Consider the following 24,060-nt stretch of genomic DNA (forward strand, 5'->3'; position numbering starts at 1 on the left):
GGAATTTTTGCTTTCTGACTTCAAAATCCTGTTACATTGAAGTGGCTCAAAAATTAGACGAAAACTAGACAACTACTACTAACTGCCAATACATAAACAAATTCATATTTGTCAAAATAAAGCTAGAACTACAACTTATTTAGAAAGTAAGTTCTCATTTAAGAATTAAGATTTTAAGTATTAAAAGGAAAAACTAAAACTTCATATAATTACAAACCTGAACATGATTCCTTCAGAGAATGGATCCAAGCTGTCTACAAGCTCCAGTTCTGCATCACCTCCCAAAGTAAGCATTTGGTAATTTTCCTTTAGTTTATTTGTTATTATATAAAAACCTGCCATGAATTCATTAAGCCTTTGTTTCCGAAGGTCTTCATATGCCTGTCTAAAACTATCTCTTTCGCAAGTAATTTTGTCCAATTCTGCTACCCGTTGTAAATATAATTCTTCCTATTAAAAAAAAAGGCATACCATGAGAAAAACATTCAGTTAAAGGTCAATTTAAGAAGCAAAAAATAAGTTAATTCAGGGCCTCCCCGGTGGCGCAGCGGTTAAGCCCTGAGTTGCGAAGCTGCCAGTCAGCCTCTGCAGCGCTGGTTCGATCCCCAGCTGCTCCCCAGCCACCGGAGGAGGGTCCCACATGGCGTGCAGCCCTCTCCTGCCGCCTACTGCTCCCCCCTCAGCAGTGTACTTCGGTCCTTCTGCCTGTTCTGCTCCCAGCTCTGGCTCTGGTGAATTCTCTCACCCTCCCGCGCTTCTGACTATACCTAGTGCTTGTATAAAAATAAATAAATCTTAAAAAAAAAAAAATTAAAAAAAATTTGTTTAAAAAAAATAAGTTAATTCATACCTTCTTTTTATACTCTGCAATGGCACCAAGGTTTGGTTTCATTTCATGACACTGGGCTTCCAAAAGTGCAATTTGATTTGTTATAGAATCTGGATTCTTAATTGCTTCAAGATCCTCTGAGCTTAGAACTAAAATCTCTTTGACAGGATTATCTTCTATGGGATGCAATGATATTTTTGAAATCTAAATGTTCAATTAAGATGACAATTAGGGAAGGCACAGTACTAAAATTCATTGATTAAAAAAATGAAAAGGCAAATTACCTATCTACTAAAAGAACATATACTAAAGAGTTGTGACTAATTTGTATATCAATTATTCCTCAGAGTCCTTCAAGAAAAACACTGATATTGCTTGCAAAGTGTCCATGCAGACTTTTGTTAAATGGAACTAAGATTCATAACATACCTCAAAACACACACAGAAACAAAAACCCCAGGTATATTTCATAAAGGCTATTTTAAAGTTACACTTAACTAAATGGTAGTATCCTCACCTCTTTTTGCCAATATTTTATTTTAGAATTATGTTCAGCAATGTGACCATCTATTTGCTCAAGTTTCAACTTAATACTAAGTGCATCTTTTTGAAGAGCATGTTCATTTTCTTGGATTACTTTTAGTTCTTGTAGTAGATTACGATGTTCTTTCTGGATCTCTGGTAAAGATTCCTAAAAATCAAGAGGAAATGCTTCAGATATGACCTTCCCAGTTGGAAAGAACAGGTATATATATAAATAATCTCCCCTATATCCCTTGCATTTTAAATTAAAATTTATTTACAATACAGTACAAATAAAATTAAGTTATAAATTTTAATGCACTGAGTGCTGCTTATATATATGTAAGGCACAGATGTCCTATTTCCTACTCTTCAAATACCATTGCTTCCCCTTCAAGTCTCACCTCTGCATCATTTGTGTTCTTTATGACCTCCGTTGCTTTGTCCTCAAGACTTTTTAGTTCTGCTGTTAAGTCATCTACTTCTTTCTTAGTATCTTTTATTTCTTTCTCTGTGCAAAAGACAGAGTCTTGCGCTTTTTTAAGATTTCTACAACAAGCAAAATGATCCATTAAAAATGTGTTTTAACATGATTTGTTATTCTGCTTCTGAAACCTATCAACTTCCCATGACCTCTTTCTAACATCTGAAAATTTATATTTAAAACCATCTTTGAGCTGGGCCTCCCTGGTGGCGCAGCAGTTGAGCGCTGGGTTGCAAAGTTGCTCACAGCCTCTGCAGCGCTGGTTCGATTCTCGGCTGCTCCCTGGCCACGGGGGGAGGGTCCCACACGACGCGCAGACCTCTCCTGCCGCCCGCTGCTCCCCTCAGCAGTGTATTTCGTCCATCTGCCTGTTCTGCTCCCCACTCTGGTGAATTCTCTCACCCTCCCACGCTTCTGACTGTACCCAGTGCTTGCATAAATCAATCAATCAATCAATCAATAAAAAAAAAATAGGTACATGTCCATAAAAAAAAAAAAAAAAACATCCTTGAGCTAGTTTTTATACTTATACATACATATACCTGTGGGATGTTAACATATTTTAACTTTCAATACAAATCAATGAAACAGAAAAACGCCCAAAATATCTCATTTGACATAAATGGATTAGTCTTTGACAAAAGGAAATGGAATAACTTAATAACCACCAGATAGTCAGTATTTTACAATTTTGAGATAAAGGTGTTTATAATTGAACATTTTACATGCATATGTGATTTATTTAAAAAAAAAAACTTCAATACATTATAAACTTCAAGATCTGAGTGGATAAATTTTGTGTAAATTAGAGAAATGAAATAATCAAAAATGTTTTTGTTAAGAGATCTCATTCTTACCTCTTATTCTCCCAAGACCAAGATCTATTTATATTAACCATCATCTACATCTGAGCCAGAAAATCAAAAAAACCTTGATTTCCAGTCTTTACAGCAACTAGAAAGTTATAACTACACTTTGCCAAGGCACACCTGTTTGCCCATTAAAAATAACTGGTGTGGGCCTCCCCGGTGGCGCAGCGGTTGAGCGCTGGGTTGCGAAGCTGCCCGCAGCCTCTGCAGCGCCGGTTCGATCCCCGCCTGCTCCCCGGCCACCGGAGGAGGGTCCCACATGGCGCGCAGACCTCTCCTGCCGCCCGCTGCTCCCCTCAGCAGTGTACTTCGTCACTCTGCCTGCTCTGCTCCCCGCTCTGGCTCTGGTGAATTCTCTCGCCCTCCCGCGCTTCTGACTGTACCCAGTGTTTGTACAATTAAATAAATGAATAAATGAATGAATAAATAAATAAATAAATCTTAAAAAAAAAAAAAAAAAAACTGGTGATATATTATCATTTTGCCCTTTAAATAGGTAAATTTAATACGTGTAACAAATATTTAATAGCCATTACATTCAAATATAAACCCCCTTTCCAATGTGGAGAGCGCAAAGAGTAAAGAGGCTAAATAATATGTGTACTTTACCTCTCTGCAGTCTTGATTGCTACCTGGGCTTTCGTAATAGCAGAAGCACATTCATCCAATTGTTTGTTTATTTTATCAAGTTTGTCTTGCTGGGCCTTGAGTTTATGGTTATTGATTTCTACGATGATATTGTGTAACCTTTTAACCTCAGCTTCCACCTTACCAGCTTTCTCTGCCACACTGTCATATTCTGAAAGCAAAACAACAAAAAAAACTTAATTCAAATTTCTAAGGCTAATAAGTAAACAGGTGTAAATTTCTTCAGTCAATAAGACTTAACTTGATGTTTGCTATGTCCTCAAAAACCAGGGGGGAAAAAAAAACCCACCAACAAAGCTAAACACACTGTATCAAAAGAAACAGTGTTATAACAACACATGGTTAAACTCCCTTGCTCAAACATGAACACAATCCATTTATTTCAAAATGGCTTCATAGTTCTTAAAGATATTTCAACTTTTTCTTAGGATATATCCTTGACTATTGCTTTCCAAATGATTTTATCATTTGACTGTGTGCCTAGCTACTAACACTCTCCAATGGGTTTCTATTTCACTTGGAGATATGGCCTGTAAGGCCCCACAGTACTTGATTCTTAATTCCTTTACTCTAGTGGAATGCCAGCATACTTCTGCCTCAGAGCCTTGTGCTTACACTCTATACTTCTGGAGTGCTCTTCTCCCAAATACCCACATGGTTAACATTCATATACTTCCTCTGGATCTCTGCTCAAATCTATCAGATATCTGTCTAAACACGGTCCATTACTTTATATTTTATCCTAGTTTTACTGCCCCCCTAATATAGTATGTAACACATTTGCTTAGCTTCCCCATGCTAAGTGTGAGCCTCTTTAAACAAGGGACTATTTTTATTTTGTTCAATGCTCGGATCATATAATGTTCTAGGCATATGAACAAAGGCTGGACGAGAGCAGATGTTATATGAGCTAATATTAAAAGGCAGATAACCACACACACATGCACAACACCCTGGGTATAGATGAACAGTTAATGTGTATAGCAGACATCTGTCTACCTCCAATCTTCTTTTGGAGAATTCCGGTTTTTTTTTTTTTGTTGTTGTTTTTTTTTGGGTGCATTTGGCATATTATTCCATCTTTGACTAAGTCTCTGTGATGGAACATTATTTGCCTTTGTTGGCTCATGAACTAAACTGTAATAGGAGTCTTTCTTGAGTTTGTGATGAAGATCACTGTTTATAGGGGGTTACTAAGATACTGTCAGCCAAGATGGTATCTGTCATCACAGTCCACTTTTTCCTTTCTGCAACAAGATGCACATTCACCTATGTTTGAGATGCAAGCCAATATGAAAGAGAAGCAGGGCTAGCTCAACTGCATTATTGGGGATTTTAAATTTCAAAGTTAATTCTCACTGATGAGTCTATAGCTCACATGTTTGTATATACACAAGAAGAAAAGATTTGGAAGAAAATGTACTAAGTTATCAAATACTGCTTTTCTTCAATATTTATACTAGTTATTTCTTGTGTGCTCATGTTGAAGTGATTTATTTCTCTGAATCCTCTCAGTTTTCTTAATATACACAATAAATACAATCTTGAAGAGTCCTTGTGAAGACTGGACCAAAATATACAAAATATGAAATTAAGGTCATAGTTCTGGAATCAGACTGCCTTGGTCCTGAGTTCCTGTACCACTACTTGGGCAAATTACAGAAACTTTTGTTTCTGTTTTCTTATTTGCCAAATGAAGTACTCAATTTTGTAGTACTTATGTTAACCTTAATAGTACTTACTTTCACAACCTCTTGAGAGTGATGTAACAGAAACCATAAAAACTGTTGTTACTTGCACATAATACATACATGTCATCTGATATTTTTATTCTATAAACTGCTACCCTTGAAATTTCAAACTTTAAAAACCTAATTTTGACAATTAAGAAAAGTCTATATACTAAATATACCTGTTTTGAAAGCACGAACATTTTCTTCTAGCAGTTTCTGCTTTGTTTTGTCGGGGGCTGTAGCAAGTACATTAGCTTCAAGTTCTTTCACTTGGACATTCAAATATTCTTCTTGTTCCGATAAACGCTAAAGAAATGTTTTAAATTTCAAGGTCAGCATTTTAAGACAATAAATTTAAACATTTTGAATTTAAAACACACCATTTAAGTCTTTAAGAAAAAGACAAATACAGGAAAGGGGCAGAAAACATGAACAATTAACCTAAAAAATGAAAATGGCAAATATATGAAATATGAGCTCATTAGATAGAAATGCCACTTTTTAGTACATCAGTGTAACAAACTTATAACACACTGAAGACTACCTAGTGTTCAAAGACTTGGAAAATAACTACTTACATATACTGTTAGCAGTGTATAAACCTTTTTGAGGACAATTTTGCACTATACAACACATGTCTTATGCACTGTATGTACTGGGAAACAATTGTAATTTTAGGAATATAAACTAAGAAAATAATTGAAGTGTAAAAAATATACCTAACAAAGGTATTTTAAATATAGTCATATATATAGCACAGATAAGCATTTATCAAATTATTAAAGAAAACATTTATCAAAATATAAGCAGAATGCTCTAATGCAATTTCAAGCAAAGTAAATTTACATTGGCTTGGAAATAAAACTGTAATAAGTTAGTACGACTCATTAAAATTACATATATTTGTATATCCACATCTACCATATACAAGTACAAACATGCAAATTAGGCATTTATATTAAAGAGTTGAAGAATGTACCTAAAAATGAAGGTGATCTTTTGAGTAAGTCCTGAAAAATTTTTTGAAAAGAAGACAGTAGGAGTGCTTGTAACTTTTTCATAATGAAGAAAATGTGTAACTTTTTCATAATGAAGAAAACATTCCACTTTGAATAGACAATGAAAATAAAGGCTCACATAGTTGTTTAAGAAAGAAGTATTTCTATGTAGCACAAGTGGGAAACAGTAAATAGTACTAGCTGTGGCCAGAGGAAGACCGTGACAGAACATTTTCCATGAATACCCAGGGAAACATAGTATCAAGAAGCAGGCCCTCTATCCAGAGATATACCTTATTTCTTTTTACGCCTTTCCTTATAATATAAAAATTGTTAGCAAACAAGAAAATATTTCTGCTTAAACACTGCTGAATTCCCAAAGTTTCAACTACACTTGTTAAGAGTACCTGGATGCTCGCAGTAAACTTTTCTAGTGTATTCCTCATTTCTCGCACACTATGTCGTAACTTAATTGCAGCTTCTTCCAGTTGTACTTTCTTTTCCTGGATTCGTACTGCCTTTTCAGAGTCTTTCTGCAACTGTAATTCCATTTTATTTACCTACAGAGAGAACCAGTGAAATAAGCAAGTCAACTTATGCATTAAGAAAACTCAAACTTTTGATTTTAAAGACTAGAACATATCAGCAATGGAGTTTTGGTGGAGGGTGAGCAAAGCATACACACTATGGAAGTATGTAGCTGTCGTATCAAAATCATATAGTTATGTAAAAAGACTGATAAAGAGACTAAAGTCAAACAACCAGTTCCTAATACCAAGCCTAAGCTTAGAAGCAGGTAACTAATTTAATTTCTGTATCAAGAAATCAGAAGAAAGGACAATTTTGTAGTTGTATAATCACCTATTATTTCAATGAAGTTACAATATCCAAGTATTTAAGTGGAGAAATATAAATTGTTTCAAATATGGGGGGAAAAAATCAAGGCACAACAGGCTTGGAAAATGTTAGGGATCTAAAACATCCAAGTATGTCTTATTAAGGATAAAGAAAAGTTTATGTAATGTTCTGAGGGTGATAATGGAACATGACAGTTTTTCCTGTACTTTTTAACATCCTCATATACTTGTAGGCACCTAAAGTACTTTGAAATAAAATTTGGACACATATCATACGTCTTTACTTACAATTTAAATTATTTTGAAATAAAAACAAGTATGTAATAAAGCAATAATTATGTGAAAAACCCCCACAAAATACCAGCTTATATATTAGTATTTATAAAAAATTTACTTTTAAAATTTGAGTTTACGACACTTAAAATGGCTAAACTTTATATAGCATGTATATTACTCATCACTATAGGACATAATGCTAACCTGCTCTTCAGAGATTTCAACAACAACTGATGAACCCATCCTTCCCTTCATTACTCTGCTTCCTCCACCAGTCATTGTACCTGGAGAACAGAGGAGAGAAGTCAGCCTTAGATACATTTTCCAATGAGATTAACAAATTGAATGGCAGGAAATGAACCACTTTTACCTGACTGTTCTATTATTTGCCCTTGTAAAGTCACGACTCTCCATCTTTTATCCTTCTGATATGCTACTCTTGTGGCTTGATCTAAGTTGTCAGCTACTAAGGTGTCCCGTAAAGCAAAGTAAAATGCTTGCTGAATTTTCTCATCTTTTACTTTTACCAAATCAAATAACCGAGGAGTATTTTCAGGAGTCTGAATTTTGTTCATTTTCTTTGCCCATACTGCCATCTAAAAGTGGGGGGTAGGAGGGGTCGGGTAGATGGAGAAATAAAAAAAATCCCAAAACATGTAATAAAGAACTTATAATTTTTGGTATCATCTACACAAGTTATACACACACACACACATATGTAAACATAAAAATAAACATAAGATGGGCAAAAAGATCTTGAGTACCTAAATAATTATCATTACTTTATTTTTAAAAAATCATTATTGTAAAACCATTCCAGATGTCATGATCTTATACACATAAAAATCCCAAGGTATGAACAAACACACACCCTCACACACATCCATCCATTAGAGTGAATATGAATTTAGTTTAAGCTGCAGAATACAAGACAGACAAAATTGTATTTCTACATCAAGCACTACATAATGAAAGAGTATACTTTCTTTTTTTTTAAAGTGATATTTTTATATAAATATTTTTAAGATTTATTTATTTATTTATACAAGCACTGGGTACAGTCAGAAGCACGGGAGGGTGAGAGAATTCACCAGAGCCAGAGCAGAGAGCAGAGCAGGCAGAAGGACCCAAGCACACTGCACGGGGGAGCAGCGGGCGGCAGGAGAGGTCTGCGCGCCATGTGGGACCCTCCTTCGGTGGCCGGGGAGCAGCCGGGGATCGAACCGGCGCCACAGAAGCTTCAGGCAGCTTCGCAACCCAGCGCTCAACCGCTGCGCCACTGGGGAGGCCCGAAAGAGTATACTTTCAATATTAAAAAACCCAAGGCATAAATTTAAAAAATTATAAAGACCTATACACTGAAGACTGTAAAACATCACTGCATAAAATCAGATGCAAATAAATACATGCCTTGTTCATAGATTTAATATTAAGATGCTAACACTACCCAAATTGACCTACAGATTCAATGCAACCTGTGTCACACCTCCATTTGCTTTTATTCCCCCAGAAATTGACCCACTGATCTTAAAACCATCTTGACATTAAAAAAAAAAAAAAAAAAAATCCTGATTTCAGCAGTAATCAAGACACTATTGTAATAGCAGAAGGATAGACAGAGATAAATGGAGAGTTCAAAATAAAACCTTACATTATTGGTCAGCTGATTTTTGACAAGGGTGGTAAGAAAATTCAACGGGAAAAGAACAGTCTTTTCAACAAATAGTACTGAACAACCTGATATCCACATACGCAAGAGTGATGTTGGACCTCTACACCACATAAAAAGCTAAATCAACATGGATTAAAAACTAATTGTAGGGTGCTCCATGGTGGTGCAAGGGGTTAAGCACAGCACTGTAAAGCTATTCTCAGCCTCTGCAGCATGACCAATTCCCATTAGGCCAGGGAGCTACACATGTGGTGGCTGACTTCCTCTATCTCTACCGCTGCTCCCCTCAGCAGTGTATTTCAGTCAGTCTACCCGTTCTGTTCCCCACTCTGTCTCTGGTGAATCCTCTCACCCCCACACACCTCTGGCCTGTACCCAAGTTCTTGTATCATAAATATATCTTAAAAAATTAAATTGATTTCTTCAATATTTAAAACATTTATAGTACATTAGAGAGCAAAATAATCCACAAAATGGGTAATCTATAAAAATATTTGCATATCTTCTCAAGAGACTTGTCTGAATATATAAATTGTTACAACTCAACAATAAACATAAATATGCCAATGAACAAATGGGTAAAGGATTTGAAGATACCTGTCCAAAGATAAACAAATGGCCAATAAGCACACAAAAAATGTGCAACACAGTCATCAGGAAATAACAGTAACAATCACAATCCCAACGAAATACCCACTTTATACTCACAATGATGGCTATAATCAAAAAGATTATATAACAAGGGTGGTGAGGATGCAAGAAATTGGAAGCCTCATACACTCCTAGTGGGCAATGATGCAGCCACTGTGTAAAGTCTAGCAGTTACTCAAAATTTTAAACAGCACATAATCTAGCAATTACACTCCTTTTCAGAGAACTGAAAACAAGTGTCTGAACAAAAGCCTGTGCATGAATGTCCACAGTAGCGTTAACCATAATGGCCAAAACATGCAAACAACACAGTTGTCCTTCAACTGGTAATGGATAAACAAAATGTAGCATATACATTTAATGGATTATTATCCTGCCACAAAAAGGATTCCAGTACTGTTATATGTTACAACATGGACAGTGAAAAGCTGTTAAAGTCACACACAAAAGGCTACACAGTATTTGGTTCTATTTATATGCAATGCCCAAAACAGGTATATTTAGAGGAACAAAAAAAAGTAGGTTACAGGTTTCTGTGGAGAGTTAGTATGGGATTGACTGCTATAGTGTATGAAGCTTCTTTTTGGGGTGATGTAAATACTGAAAAGGTTAGAATTCAAAATGAAAAACAGTGGTGATTAAAATTTTAATTACAGGTAGCTTACTATGAAATACCCACCTTATCCAAACCAATGAAGGTTGCAACTCCAATATTTTGTCTTTTAAGGAAGTTCACACATTCTTGGGCTGTATCAATAGAATCAACAACAATGTAGTCTAATGCATGACAACAGGATGAAATAGCAACATCATATTTTTCATCAATCGCTCCTAAGTCCCCCTAATAATTAAGGAAAAAAATCAACACATAAATAAATAAAAAAGAAATTAGACACAAGATCATTTCATTATGACTCACATGGCATTTGTCATTTTGAATGAAACTACATTTATACCTTGGTGTGTAAAAGTACAAGAAGGGTACACAACAACAACAAAATACTACGTGTCCTCAACTTCCATTTCTGCAGAGGCAGTCAGCACTAGAGTTTCAAATCTATCTTTAAAAAAATTTTGTATGTATGCGAGTTTGAACTTTTTAATGAAAGCACAAAGTGAAAGAACTGTTTTCATTGTATGAAAATGAAATGTGAAGACTTGAAACCTACAAGTACTACAAACAAAATAATTTATAAAAAAGAAATTTTGAATTATTGAGTCATCTAAACATTATGCAAATTCTGATGAAAATATTCATCTATGAATAAATTAATGGCACATTCACTGACTAGCTTTATTTTTTCCTCAGAGCAAATCAACAGGATCCAATTGTGTATCTTCAAGTAAGGTAGAGTTGCTTGACACAGATGTGACTATATTAGATCATTTTCAACTGGCCTTCTGACTCACTCCCTAAAAAGCTGACTCAGGGAATTTACCAATGGGCTTCTTTGGCTCTCTAGCTTTAGCCAATGAGAGGTACCACCCAGAGATGGCAAGGTAGGAGATGAATGATTTTGAAATATATATACCCTTTCACCCCTAGATCACCTTTAACTGTGGCCACAACTCCTTCCCTTCATTAGGCCCTGGAGCAGGACTGGGCTCTGCAATTGCTAGCCTTCCCAATGTGATTCCTTTTTGATTTCTCTACAGCCATAACTTTTAGTATAGTGGTGTAAAACCCTAAACAGAACTATCATGTTCCCCCTTTCCTTTTTATTAAGGATCATTTTTATTAAGTTTATCACTACTAGAGTGAGTTTCCCCCCACTCCTTGGTATTGAGATGATTAATTACACAAATAACCTGGAAACTGCTTTTAATGAGACTCCTTGCCACAAAGAATTCTGTCAGAACTAAGAGCAAAATGTTTAAAAATGAATGTTATTGTATGTACAGTGATAATATATAAATACAAAGTAAGTCAAGGTAAGAAAATCATTTTTACAAAATTATCTTGAGGAAAAAAAATAGTCATTTCTAAATAAATCTACCTTACCAATCTTCCATATATTCCTGGAATCCTGCCAGATTTTTTTTCCTGAATTATTGCATCAAGGACTTTCCCTCTACTTCGATTCATTGCTAAGGAACTCTTTGCTTCTTCAACTTTTTGGAAAAGATCACGAACCAAACTTTTACAATTTATTTCTTCTTGTGTAAGTTTTTGAAGTTCCGTTTCTTTCTGAAAGTGAAAAGAAAATGAATCCTAGAAGCATCTGCCCAATCACAGAACAGAATTAGCTGTAATATTCAAAAAAGGCAAGAACCAGCAATAAACAAGTGAACATGAACTAAGTTGCCATTTTGTAACTGCTGGGTTGGCTTTGAAAAATATGGATGATAGCACTTCTTGGCCTTTTGGCTAAGGTTAAGTGAAAAATATGGATGGGTAGGAATTATGAGTCAATAAATAAGGAGTCGAAGTGCAATACAGCTCCAGGAGTAGTACATTATTAGAACAAGCAGAGCTGGGCTGCAGATATCCCATTTAGGTACCACATAATTCATAAGTGTCCTAAAATAGTTCTGCACTAGTCATAAACAGACTGTGGTACAGGAAGCTAGATATGGGTGACTAGGGTTTCTAAATGATTTTATTTGTTGTACATCTAATTAAATGAACGGGGTGGAGGTCTCAGCTCTGAAATGAAGGGAAACATGAGTGTGAACAGTTCCACTGCTATACAAAAATGTATAGCTAGGGCCTCCCTGGTGGCGCAGCAGTTGCGCACTGGGCTGCAAAGCTGCCCGCAGCCTCTGCAGCGCCAGTTCGATCCCCAGCTGCCGGGTGAGGGTCCCACATGGCGTGCAGACTCTCCTGCCGCCCGCTGCTCCCCTCAGCAGTGTATTTCTGTCTGCCTGTTCTGCTCCCTGCTCTGGCTCTGGTGAATTCTCTCATCCTCCTGCACTTCTGACTGTACCCAGTGCGTGTATAAATAAATAAATAAATCTTAAAAAAAAAAAAAAAAAGTATAGCTAGCAGAGGAACCATACGCATACATAAACAAATCCAAACTCCTGGTTTTTCAATCACTGTGTTCTATCATCGTTTTTTATGTTCTCCCTCATCTCCTGGTTTTAAATTATATCATTTATATCAGTATAAAGCAAAAGCTCATTATAATTTCTCTAAAATTAAACCAAATCACCACAAAAAAGGGGAAGAAACTGGATGTAACTTAAGCTTACATGAAATTCTATGTGGTTATACAGTTCCTTCAAACACAACAGGGTGTACTTCCTACAATGACGTTCAGTATAATTTCTCTTCAAACAGCATTTTTTCTTGCCATTTTGCCTAATGAGGCTTTAGAGATTAAATCTACCAAATTCCTTAGATATGCAATTCACCTGAAGGATAGAGGGACACCCATGAGCTAAATGTTAGATGTCCTGACTAAATAGTATGCAATCCCAACACAGAAACTACAACTATAAAATAAAAAACAAAAAATACACTGATTTGCCTTGCATAGTCATTTACCCATATGTACATGTACATACATCTATTAATTCATTTACCCTTGTACAAGTTGTCTATATATACATTTAGGGAAATAAACTTCTGCTTAAATTATTTCCATAGGATGCTGGTAGTGACAGCATTACTTGCCGTTTGATGCTTCCTAAGGGAATATAGTTTCTCCACAGTTTCAGTTCCTATCACATGGAATACCAAAACACCCTATTCTTTTGGAAAAGATTACACTAAATGAAAGAAGATCCATCTACCAGTTATTTCAATGTTGAAATTAAAATATATGTACATAAATAAAACTAGGGTTGATTTGCAAAGTTACAATGAAACACAGAAACAAAGGTTTACCTCCTTTAATTCTAGTTCAGTTTGAGGAAGTTTTGCCTCTATATCTCTGATTGCAGTTTTCCTTTCTTTGAGAGTCTCAGAGGCTGCAATTAGAGCTTCCTTGGCCTTATTGAATTGAGACACTGCAGTATTATGACGACTGAGATAGATATCAAGTTCTGACTGGGCTACATCCATCTTTGAACGTGCTTCATTTACTGATTTGCTGAAACCCATAAGTTCTTTTTCTCGACTCTGTAAAAATGAGACTCCATTAAATCTGAAATGTTTTCAAGCCTAAAATGAAACAAGAACTATACATTTTGAATTTAACTTTAGAGATTCTGCAAGGATAATATATAGAAGTAATTCTTACAAGTGGAATAAATAGTTCTTGCCTAGTTTCAAGATTCAGGGTACAAGTCTTTTCCTAGCTGATTTCACAATCATTTACTGAGGTGGATCTCAATAAGCTCATTTTAGAGATTAAAACAACACAAAAGAAACTTCCGAAAGAGAACTAAACTTAGTAATTGTTCCACATTACCTTAACTGAAAAAGGGTGTAGGTTATAAATATTATTCAGTATCAAGTTTCATCAAGTATATTTATCTTTAAAATCTTTGTTTTAGAGGTAAGACCAGGTAATCCCCACCACTAATCATTATTTGATGAATGAGAAATTTTGGGCTATTGTCTTTGGTTGGGTCTAAAAGACTTAATATTTAGAATAATGGCATAAAAAAGGCCTTTAGGAAAGTCTAACCCTTTCATTTTAAACACAAAGGTACAGGAACATGAGATTGTGTCCATGGTTAAATGCTTGATGACATGAAACATGAACACACACTAGGTTCTAGGCATTATTCTGAACATCTTATAGGTATTAACCTTTAACAATCCCACTAGGCAAATACCATCATTATGATTGCTATGAAGAAATGAGTCAGGGTTTAACTCCAAGTCACTTACTCACTCATAAGCATCACAAGATTAGAGACCTAGGATTTGAATCAAGAATTGACACAAGAGGGGTCTCCCTGGTGGCGCAAGGGGTTAAGCACCGTACTGTGAAGCAATCCGCAGCCCCTGCAGCACGAGTTCAATCCCCTGCCAGCCAGGGAGCAACCCACATGGCGCAGCAGACCTCTTCTGTCTCGCCTGCTGCTCCCCTTAGTAGTGTATTTCAGTCAGCCTGCCTGTTCTGCTCCCCACTCTGTCTTTGGTGAATCCTTTCACCACCTGCATCTCTGGCCTATACCCCAGCTCTTATATGCATAAATATATCTTTAAAAAAAAAAAGAAGCGACACAAGAACAATGGTTCTCATTACACAAGAGCTACAGAAGCAAAGTGAGACATCAATCTGCGCTAAGTGTGCCCCATGTTTTTATAGTTGGCAGCTCATTAACAATCAAGAAAAAAAATTTAAGATAACAAAGAAAATTTGATGATGAAATCAAGACACTTCAAGTATTTGACATGTCACACTTTCTGCTATCACTATAAAGTCTCACTTATTTTCTTTTGAATGGAAAAATAGAAAACAAAAAATCATGAAAAAGGTCTAGGCTATCATGGGGAATGCTGAACATTAAAAGGTCCCAAACGTTTTCTCCAAATAGTTCAGGTTTCACTATTACCGCAAAAAAAATTCTCTAGTTTAAAAGTCACCAAAATAAACACCAAATAAATAATCTTACTTCTTTTTCTTTCTGAAGCCCTTGGGTTTCCTGTTTAAGGCTATCCATAACTTCCTTTAATTTTTCTTCTTCTTTCTCTTTTTCCTTCTCAAGGGCATTTCTTCTAGTTGTTGTCTCAGTTATTGTAGTTTCACTTTTGGCAGGTATACTTTTGAATTCTTCAACCTAAAGTTATAAAACAAGTTGAAGTTATAAGAACAGGAACCTTTATACTATCCAATGTCATCAATATCTAACTTATTTAAATACATTTCTAGGTCTTTGAGATTTTCCTTATAATTAGATTTGATGTAGCTGGCTTTAGCAAATATTCTTTGACTCATTCACAACAATTTCTATATTGTTCAGTCTAATGGTAAAGTTAATTCTATAAATTCTTGGTTCCTTACAAATGAAATTCTCCCTAGTTGGGCAATTAGGTCTGCTTCTGTACCAATTTCAGGCTGTAATTATCTTTCTTCACCTACACGACTATATGGAATTACCTAAGCTATCCTTGATGGTATATTACAACTTTACTCTTTCAGAGTCACTCCTGTAGGACTATTATTTTATTGCATTAATACCTTCTGGTAATAATCTAGTATCTTCATTTGATATCTAAACACTAATGGCTCTGTAGCAGTTACATTTAGTCTGTTCAATTTTGGAATTGCTCTCAAATCTTTATTTTATTTATTCTATTTATCTAATACCAGAAAAGTTGGACATTTTCCAAAACGGCATTCCTCAAACATGGATTCCCATTAAGATCTGGTACCTGGTCAAAAAATATTGTGAGTATATACAACTCATTCTCTTAGGTAACAGGAACAAACACATCCATGAAAAATAATGAAGATTGGATAGGCTTTTTTTTTTTTAAATATAACAATTTTTTAAAGATTTATTTATTTATTTATACAAGCACTGGGTACAGTCAGAAGCGCAGGAGGGTGACAGAATTTACCAGAGCCAAAGCGGGGAACAGAACAGGCAGACTGACGAAGTACACTGCTGAGGGGAGCAGCGGGCGGCAGGAGAGGTCTGCGCGCCATGTGGGACCCTAGCCCAGCGGCCGGGTATCAAACTGGTGCTGCAGAGGCTGCGTGCAGCTTCGCAGCCCAGGGCTCAACCGCTGCGCCACCAGGGGAAGCCCTGGATAGGCTTTTCAGACAAGAAAATGTAAGGATCCTTTCTTCCTTTCTTTTTTTAAATTTACATACTTTCCCCATCATTATTCATTCTCCTCTCAGGTGTACTCTCCATAGATTTTTTTGTTTTTAAATTGCGTAACACTGGTTTACAAAAGTATACAAGTTCACACCTCATTTTCATATAAGGGCTTCCTCCCCTCCAAAACCAACCTTTTCTTTATCTTTTTGAAGTTGTTTCTCCAGTTTTTTTGCTTTACTTGTAGTATGCTTCAATTTTTCTCTAACTTGAACATCTTCCAAATCTAGCTGTGTAAATTTTTCTTTGTTCTCCTCAATAAACTTTGTAATTTTATTCAGTTTCCTAGTCAAGCAAAAAAAAAAAAAAAAAAAAATTACTACTCACTATTTGGGGTAGTTAGATTAACATCTTAAAGTTATGTTATACAAACTTCCTTTCCTCTTCTTTTGTAAAATGTCAACAAAGTTTTTAAAGATAGGATGATAAAACTCTACCAGTTATCAAGCTAATTCTCTCTTAACTCTATTTGAAGAACCTGTTAAAATGTGATTATAAGTTACCTTGCCATCTAAGCTGGATAGGAAACACATTTTTTAGCAACCATGTCTTCGTGTGGAAAATTTTAACATGAAAATAAATTCATTTAAAAAACAAAAATTGCACAGATTAAGATACTGGTATCACTGAATATTGGCACAGAAAAAATTCATTAAAAAATTTATCCAGAACAATCCCAATTAACTAGATTTGTGGACTGTTTTTTTTTTTTTAAATTTATTTATGCATACAGGAACTGGGGTATAGGCCAGAGATGAGAGGATTCACCAGAGACAGAGTGGGGAGCAGAACAGGCGGATCTACTGAAATACTCTGCTGAGGGGAGCAGTGGATGAGACAGGAGAGGTCTGCTGTGCCATGTGGGTTAGCTCCCTGGCTGGGGATTGAACTCATGCCGCAGTGCTGAGACTTTAACCCCTGTGCCACCAGGGAGGCCCTGGACTGTTTAAGACAACTCTGTAGTGGTTAAATTAAATGCTTGTTCATTTATTTTTTTGCTGTGATGTTTTGTTACTGTGTTCTGCCACAAGGGGGTAGCATCCTCTATTATTTTAAGATGACATGTTGGGCAATCTGTGATTATAAACTGGATGCAGGGCAATTAAGATTTTTGCTTCCAAAAGGAAACCATTTTATATGCTGAGATTATTTTATATGTATTATACTCCTGTAAATTTATATACTGACAATACAAATACATGTAATAAAAATTAACTAAATTGTTTTCAATGTTTTTCAAAAGATTATTACTTTTCTACATCTTTTACAGCTTTATTCTTAGCTTTCATTTCATTTGACAGTATACTGCTCTTCTCATTAATTTCTTTGGTATCTTCATGAATTTTTTTCTTTTGAGATTCCATTTCAGCAATTCGTTTCTGAAGATCATAACTAGAAGGGAGAAAAAAGGAATCAGAAGTCCTAAAGTGCCATTTCTAAAACTATTTAGAAACTTGAATAAAATCTGCTGTTCCTTAAGTATTCTTAATTATAGTCAATTTACAATTACACCTGCTATTGAAGGAAAAAGACAACTTAGGTGTCAAGGCTAGAATTAGTAAAATAAGTTATTGTTTAAAATAAATTAGATTTGCCAGTACACAAATTTTAAAAAATATGTGTGAAACTATTAAATATAGTAAATACTTATAATTCTGCTTCTTAAGTCAACAACCTTCAATGTTATCTATGATAAACAGCCCTACTTCATGACTTGAACACAAAACTCCCCCCCACCTCATTATATTCCTTGACTATGAGAAAGAGAAGGGCTTTTCTTAAATTTCAGAAATAACTGACAAAGTACTTACATGTAATACTGACAAACATGATTCTTTTTGCTAAATATTTCATTTTCCAAGGTGAGAAATTCAATGGCAATGTTTTTCTCTCCCTCTAAGGCATCCTTTTCCTTTTCCACCATCTTAACTCTGTTTAGCTACAAAAATCAAACATATATAATGTTCAAATAATCCACTTATATGTACAACTGAACTTAAAATATGCCAACATTAGATAAAAACATCCACCTTAAATGTCAGTAAGAAAAACATAAAATTCAACCTAATATTCCATTTACTCAATAATTATGATCTATAATCATGTGAATAAGTCAGTATAATTTAACTCATAAGGAACATTCTGATTTGTAACAAGTCTATAGAAAAGTCACCTTCTCGCCTCTGTGTTCATTTAATATTTCAACTCTCCGACACAAGACTTTAATAGGCTCATTTAGTCGTCCACAACCAATTATATCTTCTAGATATTCAAGCATACCCTCGTCGTGTTCAGTCTGGCCTTTTGGTTTCATCATAGCAATTTGTTCAACTTCACCCTTAAAAAAAAATTTATTATTTCACATTGTGTATGTTTAGCTACATCAATCTTAAGTGAGAACTAGAAACAAAAAACTCAATAGTAATAAACTACTGAACAATGTACATCAACTTAAACAGATTCAATAAGGGGGGGGGGGGCCTCCCTGGTGGCACAGGTGTTAAAAGTCTCAGCACAATCAAGTCTTATCACCAGCCAGAGTCCTGAGTTTGATTCCCAGTCAGGGAGCTGACCCACATGGCACAGTAGACCCCTCCTGTCTCACCTGCTGCTCCCCACTCTGTCTCTGGTGAATCCTCACCCCCTGCAGCTCTGGCCTACACCCCAGTTCTCATATGCATAAATGAATAAAATAAATCTTAAAAAAAAAAAAAAAGATTTAACAAGGTACAACTATTGCTAGTGTTCTCTTAAATGACATTAAGTTTTAATTTTACATAAGGGGACACAAAATGTCTATTTATATATTCTTACATTAACTCATAAAATTATGCCCACAAAGTGAAAGAATCTCCATCTAAGATGTTTTTCAATATAAATAAAAATTAACTTTTCTATTAATCATTATCAAGATATTCATGTAATCTGATTTAAAAATTGTAGCAATGTGTTAATAACATAATTAGAACTCCTGTTCTAAAACAAAGCATTCTCTAAAAGACCATTCATGGTTAGAATATAGTAGGAATCCTGCTTCAAAAGTAGCTTATATTATTTTTAAACTTTATAAACTGGTTATTAGTACCAGCTTTCAAAAAAGTACCTCAAACTTTAAGTTTCTAATGTTCTAAAAACAAAAATTACTTATTTTTCATAGTACTAAAAGAAAAAAATCCATAATCAGTAATCTGCAGGGCTGAGTGCCAGTCATTTATTAGTTTGGTGGTTGAGAAAATTCTCTCTGAACATGCTCAGGCAAAAGCTGCTACTGTACTTCGCAGAAGCAGCCTGCGTGTACTCTATGCTACCACAACAGAAGAAAATGGACAGGCAAGTAGAAAAAACACACTCTTTGATTTGAGCAAACATAGCAGATTAAAAAGAACAGAGAAAAACACCACATTAAAAAGAACATGTTATTTTCTCAATTTAAATATTTAAAATACCCATTTATGAACATTAAAAATTTGGACAATGCATTGCATTTACCCCAAGTTTCAACATAATTATAAAAGTTAAAAAAATAAAGATGGGATAATATAGTTTGTGTATGTGTGGCTCATTAATTTTTTTTAAGAATTAAAGCAATTTGTTAAAGCTGCTAAGCTCTTGTAAAACAGAGAAAACCCAAGCAGTTTTTGCCACACTGAAGAACCCACTCATTGTATAAAGTTGGCTAATTTTATACCCAAATTCCCGAATATAACAATTCAGTTACATCTGTACTAGTCTAGCAATACAATTTTTTAATATTTGTATACACATCACTTTCTGTACAACACATGATTATCAAAGTGAAATATTATCCAAAGAGCCTATTATTTTTCAGATTTCCTATGCAATCTTTAGTGTACTGTGTATGAATTAGTATTTATATAAAATATTTTACTGTGCTTTTAATTATCACTTCTTTCCAAATGTTTGTAGGAATAGTTTAAATTTTAGACAAGATTTAAGCCTAGAAGAATGTCCAAAGTTTTGGATTGTAATAACAGCAGTTCCAGCCATTGAATAAGCCAAGAATCTTATTCCAAGTTTTTTGTTTTTTTTTTTTTAATTTAAATGTAGGCAGAGTGTAGTTAACAGTGATACAACTTACATTTATGGTTAAATAGTCTTTTTTTTGTGTTGGGGGGGCTGTGTTGGGCATTGTAGGATGTTAAATAGCATTTTTTTTTTTTTAAATTATTTCTTCACTAGATGCAAGTAGCAACCTCCTCCCCTTCTCCAACTGTATCAACCCAAACTATCCCCAAACAATGCATATGTCCTAGTGGAGTGGATGTAAATCTCCGTAGATGAAAGGTACTGACCGCAATGATGTATTTGGGTTAGTATTTACCATTCAAATAACAAATATCTTATACCTGATTCTAATATACTAATCAAAATTTAATATCTAAGCACCGATGATTTTAAGATGAACGAAAAACTATGCTAGGAAAACTTAACATTTCTGAATCAAATCACCAGTTATTAAGTATTGGAATTTAGTGTTTACAGTTTGCAATGAAACTATTAAAGACATCACAGTTTCCCTGGCCAATTTCTTGAAGTGATGGAATACAGCTATTAGGACATTGTACAGCTCTGGGTAAAGCAGTGATTGTTTTGGTTGTTTGCTCCCTCTCAATTAAAACGAAGGACACTCAGCTATGGTTTCTGTTCATTTTAACAAAGTTGCCCAGTTGAAAAAAATGTTAAAGGGAAAGACAAGGATATTTATAAATTAAAATGTTCCATCACAAATCTCAATAATGTTTTTTCATATAGTATTATGACAATCACTTTTTAAAAATCTACTTATTGTATTATCTTATCAGGACTGCTGAATCAACAGGCAGGAACATTCAGGTCTCTAACTTGTCACTTAACTATTAGGACTGACTGCAATGGCAACCTTGGACCTTTTCTGTGACTGTTCCTTGATGTACCTTTTGCCTGTCTTACCACTTTCTACAATTTATTTTCTTCCTTTTTCCATTTTTGTGGCATTTCATGTACAACATATAGATTCACAGCCTGATTTTTCAGAAAATTTGCCAATTCCATGTGAAATTATAGAATACAGCTTTAATTTAGGACAAAAAGTCCCATATATATTTCAGAAATGAATTTAAAGCATTAACCTGAATTTAAAGTCATACTTCCACATTAAGTAAGACTCAAAGTCACAAACTGGCAGCAAGATTATCCAAAAAGGTTTCAAACTAAGGCTAACATCCAAAATTGCATAGGCTTCCAGACAGATACCTCTAGTTTCTGTAGCTTAAAGCATACTAAACAAGGATTGAAACCATTCTTTCACTGTTACTTATAACAAACTTCATATTTTTAAAATTATGTTCATACTGCATCAGAGACATTAAGCAACTATGGAAAAATGTACGGTTTTTAAGTTTCATAAAAACAGCAAACATACTTCAAAGAGAGTATATATAAAAGTAAAGGCTTAAAGATCACGTCCTCCAAAATACAGTTGATAACATTTTCCAAATGATGGTCTCAATCCTAACTTACTGAAATGAGTGACACTGATTCAGTTAAACCATTCTTGACAATATAATCTATAGGAAAATGGCTTAAGTATCTAAGTGAAACAAGTATGATGATCTTTACTCTTAATTGAACATGAATTTTAGCAAATTAGGAATCATAGAAAATCAAGTACGTAGTTATAGTAGGATTTTTCCTAATAATGTCTGCAGGGTTTTTAAAATAAAAAAATGGCTATATGCGGGCCTCCCAGGTGGCGCAGTGGGTTGAGAGCAGCGCTGTGAAGCTGTCCACAGCCTCTGCAGCACAGGTTTGATTCCCGGCTGACCAGGGAGATACCCGCATGGCGCAGCAGACCTCTCCTGTCTCACCCCTTGTTCCCCTCTGCAGTGTATTTCAGTCAGCCCGCCTGTTTTGCTCCCCACTCTTTCTCTGGTGAATCCTCTCATCCCCCTGCACCTCTGGCCTGTCCCCCAGTTCTGGTATAAGAATAAACAAATCTTTAAAAAAAAATGGCTAGGGGCCTCCCCAGTGGCGCAGTGGTTGAGTGCTGGGTTGTGAAGCTGCCCGCAGTTTGATCCTCGGCCGCTGGGCGAGGGTCCCACGTGGTGCGCAGACCTCTCCTGCCGTGCCCTCTGCTCCCCTCAGCAGTGTACTTCGTCGCTCTGCCTGTTCTACTCCCCGCTCTGGCTCTGGTGAATTCTCTCACCCTCCCGCACCTCTGACTGTACCCAGTGCTTGTATAAATAAATATTTTTAAAAAATTAAATAAATGGCTATATACATCAAAATTTTATTGCCCAGAATTACAGGACTTTGAACTTTTATTTTGCCTTAACATTCTTTCAATATTCTCCACTTTCATTGTAGTATATTCATCTTCTAATTTTATTGTTTTTTTTTTGAGTTACCTAAAAGCCAAACCCAAAAATTTATTATCTGCCTAAAATAAGTTCATAAATAGAAAGGATAATATGCTTTAGTAAATGGAATGCTTGACATCTGTTCTGATTGCTTAAGGATAATTGCTTTCCATTTCTTGTATAGAAGCTATTGAACAAGATACTTCTGAGTAACTGAGTTGCTACTGATAACATTAAAATTTCTTTTGCTATATTACAGATTTATTTCTACAGGTTAAAAGATTAGAACCCAAAATTTGTATACCATGCCAAGCTTAGAAGATGTATACTGGAAAAAGGAAGAGATGGACAGGCAACAAGTTAGACTAAGATTATTTCAATCTCCAAATTACTAAAGAGTAAGGAAAAAAATCTTGATTCTTGTTTTAAATTTTAAGTTAGTCTTTATAATTATAATGTGAAGACAAAAAGCACGTGTAGTTGAAAACTTTGCGGGGAAAAAACCAAACCAAAACTGTAGTTAATAGTTATAGCAGCTTTTTAGGTGTTTACAAAAACATTCCTGAGACAGCAAATCATCTAATACAATTTTGAACCTGAATGAAGCAAATAAACCAAAACCTATTAAATCTAATTTATAAGCCACAGTTTCCATGAAATGTTATGCACAACTAATAAAACCTTATTTGTTGGCACCAAGAGTTATAACAATGGGACATAAACTCTTAAATAGGATATATATAAATGGAGAAATATATAAACATGGACAGCAAAATAGTCAAGCATAGTCTATTATTTTAGGCAAAGAAATACTTTGTGCCATTAAGGACAAGAAAAGGGATTTAATCATACTTGTATCATTTATAGCATCTTTGTAAGTGCCTCATTAAGTACTCATTTGAATGGTCAACTGAAAATTTTTTAAATGGATTCAAATACTAGAAATAATGAATAATCTCCAAATCCAATACACATAACTGGAAAAAAAAAAAAAAAAACAACACCCAAAACCCAGCCTTTGTGGTCTTTTAAAATTTAGCACTTTTTAATTTCAAAATTTTTAATTTAGCTAAATTCAGATTTCTTATGTTGTTAAATTACTACCACTGTCTCATACATTTTATTCAAAGTAATGACATGTCTGGGGGTGTGGTATGCTATCTCTAAGTTCCCAGCTTCCCAAACCACAGCTAATTCTTTTTCTTTTTAAAGATTTATTTATGCATATAAGAGCTGGGGTACAGGCCAGAGTTGCAGGGGTGAGAGGATTCACCAGAGACAGAGTAGGGAACACAACAGGCAGAATGACTGAAATACACTGCAGAGGGGAGCAGCGGGTGAGACAGGAGAGGTCTGCTGCGCCATGTGGGTTGCTCCCTGGCCAGCCGGGGATTGAACTCGTGCTGCAGAGGTTGCAGATTGCTTCATAGTGCGGT

General features: G+C 35.1%; 1 protein-coding gene and 1 long non-coding RNA gene across 4 annotated transcripts in view; one reads left to right on the top strand and one right to left on the bottom strand.

Moving 5' to 3' along the window:
- The window catches only part of SMC4 (structural maintenance of chromosomes 4), a 32,564-nt gene that overhangs the window by 1,949 nt on the left and 6,555 nt on the right, over positions 1–24,060 (bottom strand). For both annotated transcript variants that reach the window (XM_037526203.2, XM_054700965.1), the window contains 17 exons: positions 18,439–18,603; positions 18,077–18,204; positions 17,517–17,657; positions 16,400–16,550; positions 15,054–15,218; positions 13,372–13,605; positions 11,542–11,727; positions 10,219–10,380; positions 7,587–7,812; positions 7,421–7,500; positions 6,491–6,643; positions 5,265–5,391; positions 3,314–3,503; positions 1,756–1,900; positions 1,347–1,520; positions 851–1,033; positions 218–450 (listed from right to left, as the gene is read on the bottom strand). In XM_037526203.2, coding sequence (XP_037382100.1) covers positions 218–450; positions 851–1,033; positions 1,347–1,520; positions 1,756–1,900; positions 3,314–3,503; positions 5,265–5,391; positions 6,491–6,643; positions 7,421–7,500; positions 7,587–7,812; positions 10,219–10,380; positions 11,542–11,727; positions 13,372–13,605; positions 15,054–15,218; positions 16,400–16,550; positions 17,517–17,657; positions 18,077–18,204; positions 18,439–18,603 — 2,843 coding nt within the window. The remainder of the gene's footprint in view (positions 1–217; positions 451–850; positions 1,034–1,346; positions 1,521–1,755; positions 1,901–3,313; positions 3,504–5,264; positions 5,392–6,490; positions 6,644–7,420; positions 7,501–7,586; positions 7,813–10,218; positions 10,381–11,541; positions 11,728–13,371; positions 13,606–15,053; positions 15,219–16,399; positions 16,551–17,516; positions 17,658–18,076; positions 18,205–18,438; positions 18,604–24,060) is intronic.
- On the top strand, positions 1,350–23,021 carry LOC129146781 (uncharacterized). Of its 2 annotated transcripts, none has more exons than XR_008553984.1 (3): positions 1,350–1,574; positions 15,752–15,829; positions 22,884–23,021. It is a non-coding gene; the product is annotated as an uncharacterized LOC129146781 (long non-coding RNA). The 2 variants fall into 2 exon arrangements; XR_008553985.1 differs by lacking the exon at positions 1,350–1,574 and adding an exon at positions 10,851–10,887.

This window comes from Talpa occidentalis, unplaced genomic scaffold (assembly GCF_014898055.3).
Source record: "Talpa occidentalis isolate TD23 unplaced genomic scaffold, MPIMG_talOcc4v2.1 talOcc4.4, whole genome shotgun sequence".
Lineage (NCBI taxonomy): Eukaryota > Metazoa > Chordata > Mammalia > Eulipotyphla > Talpidae > Talpa > Talpa occidentalis.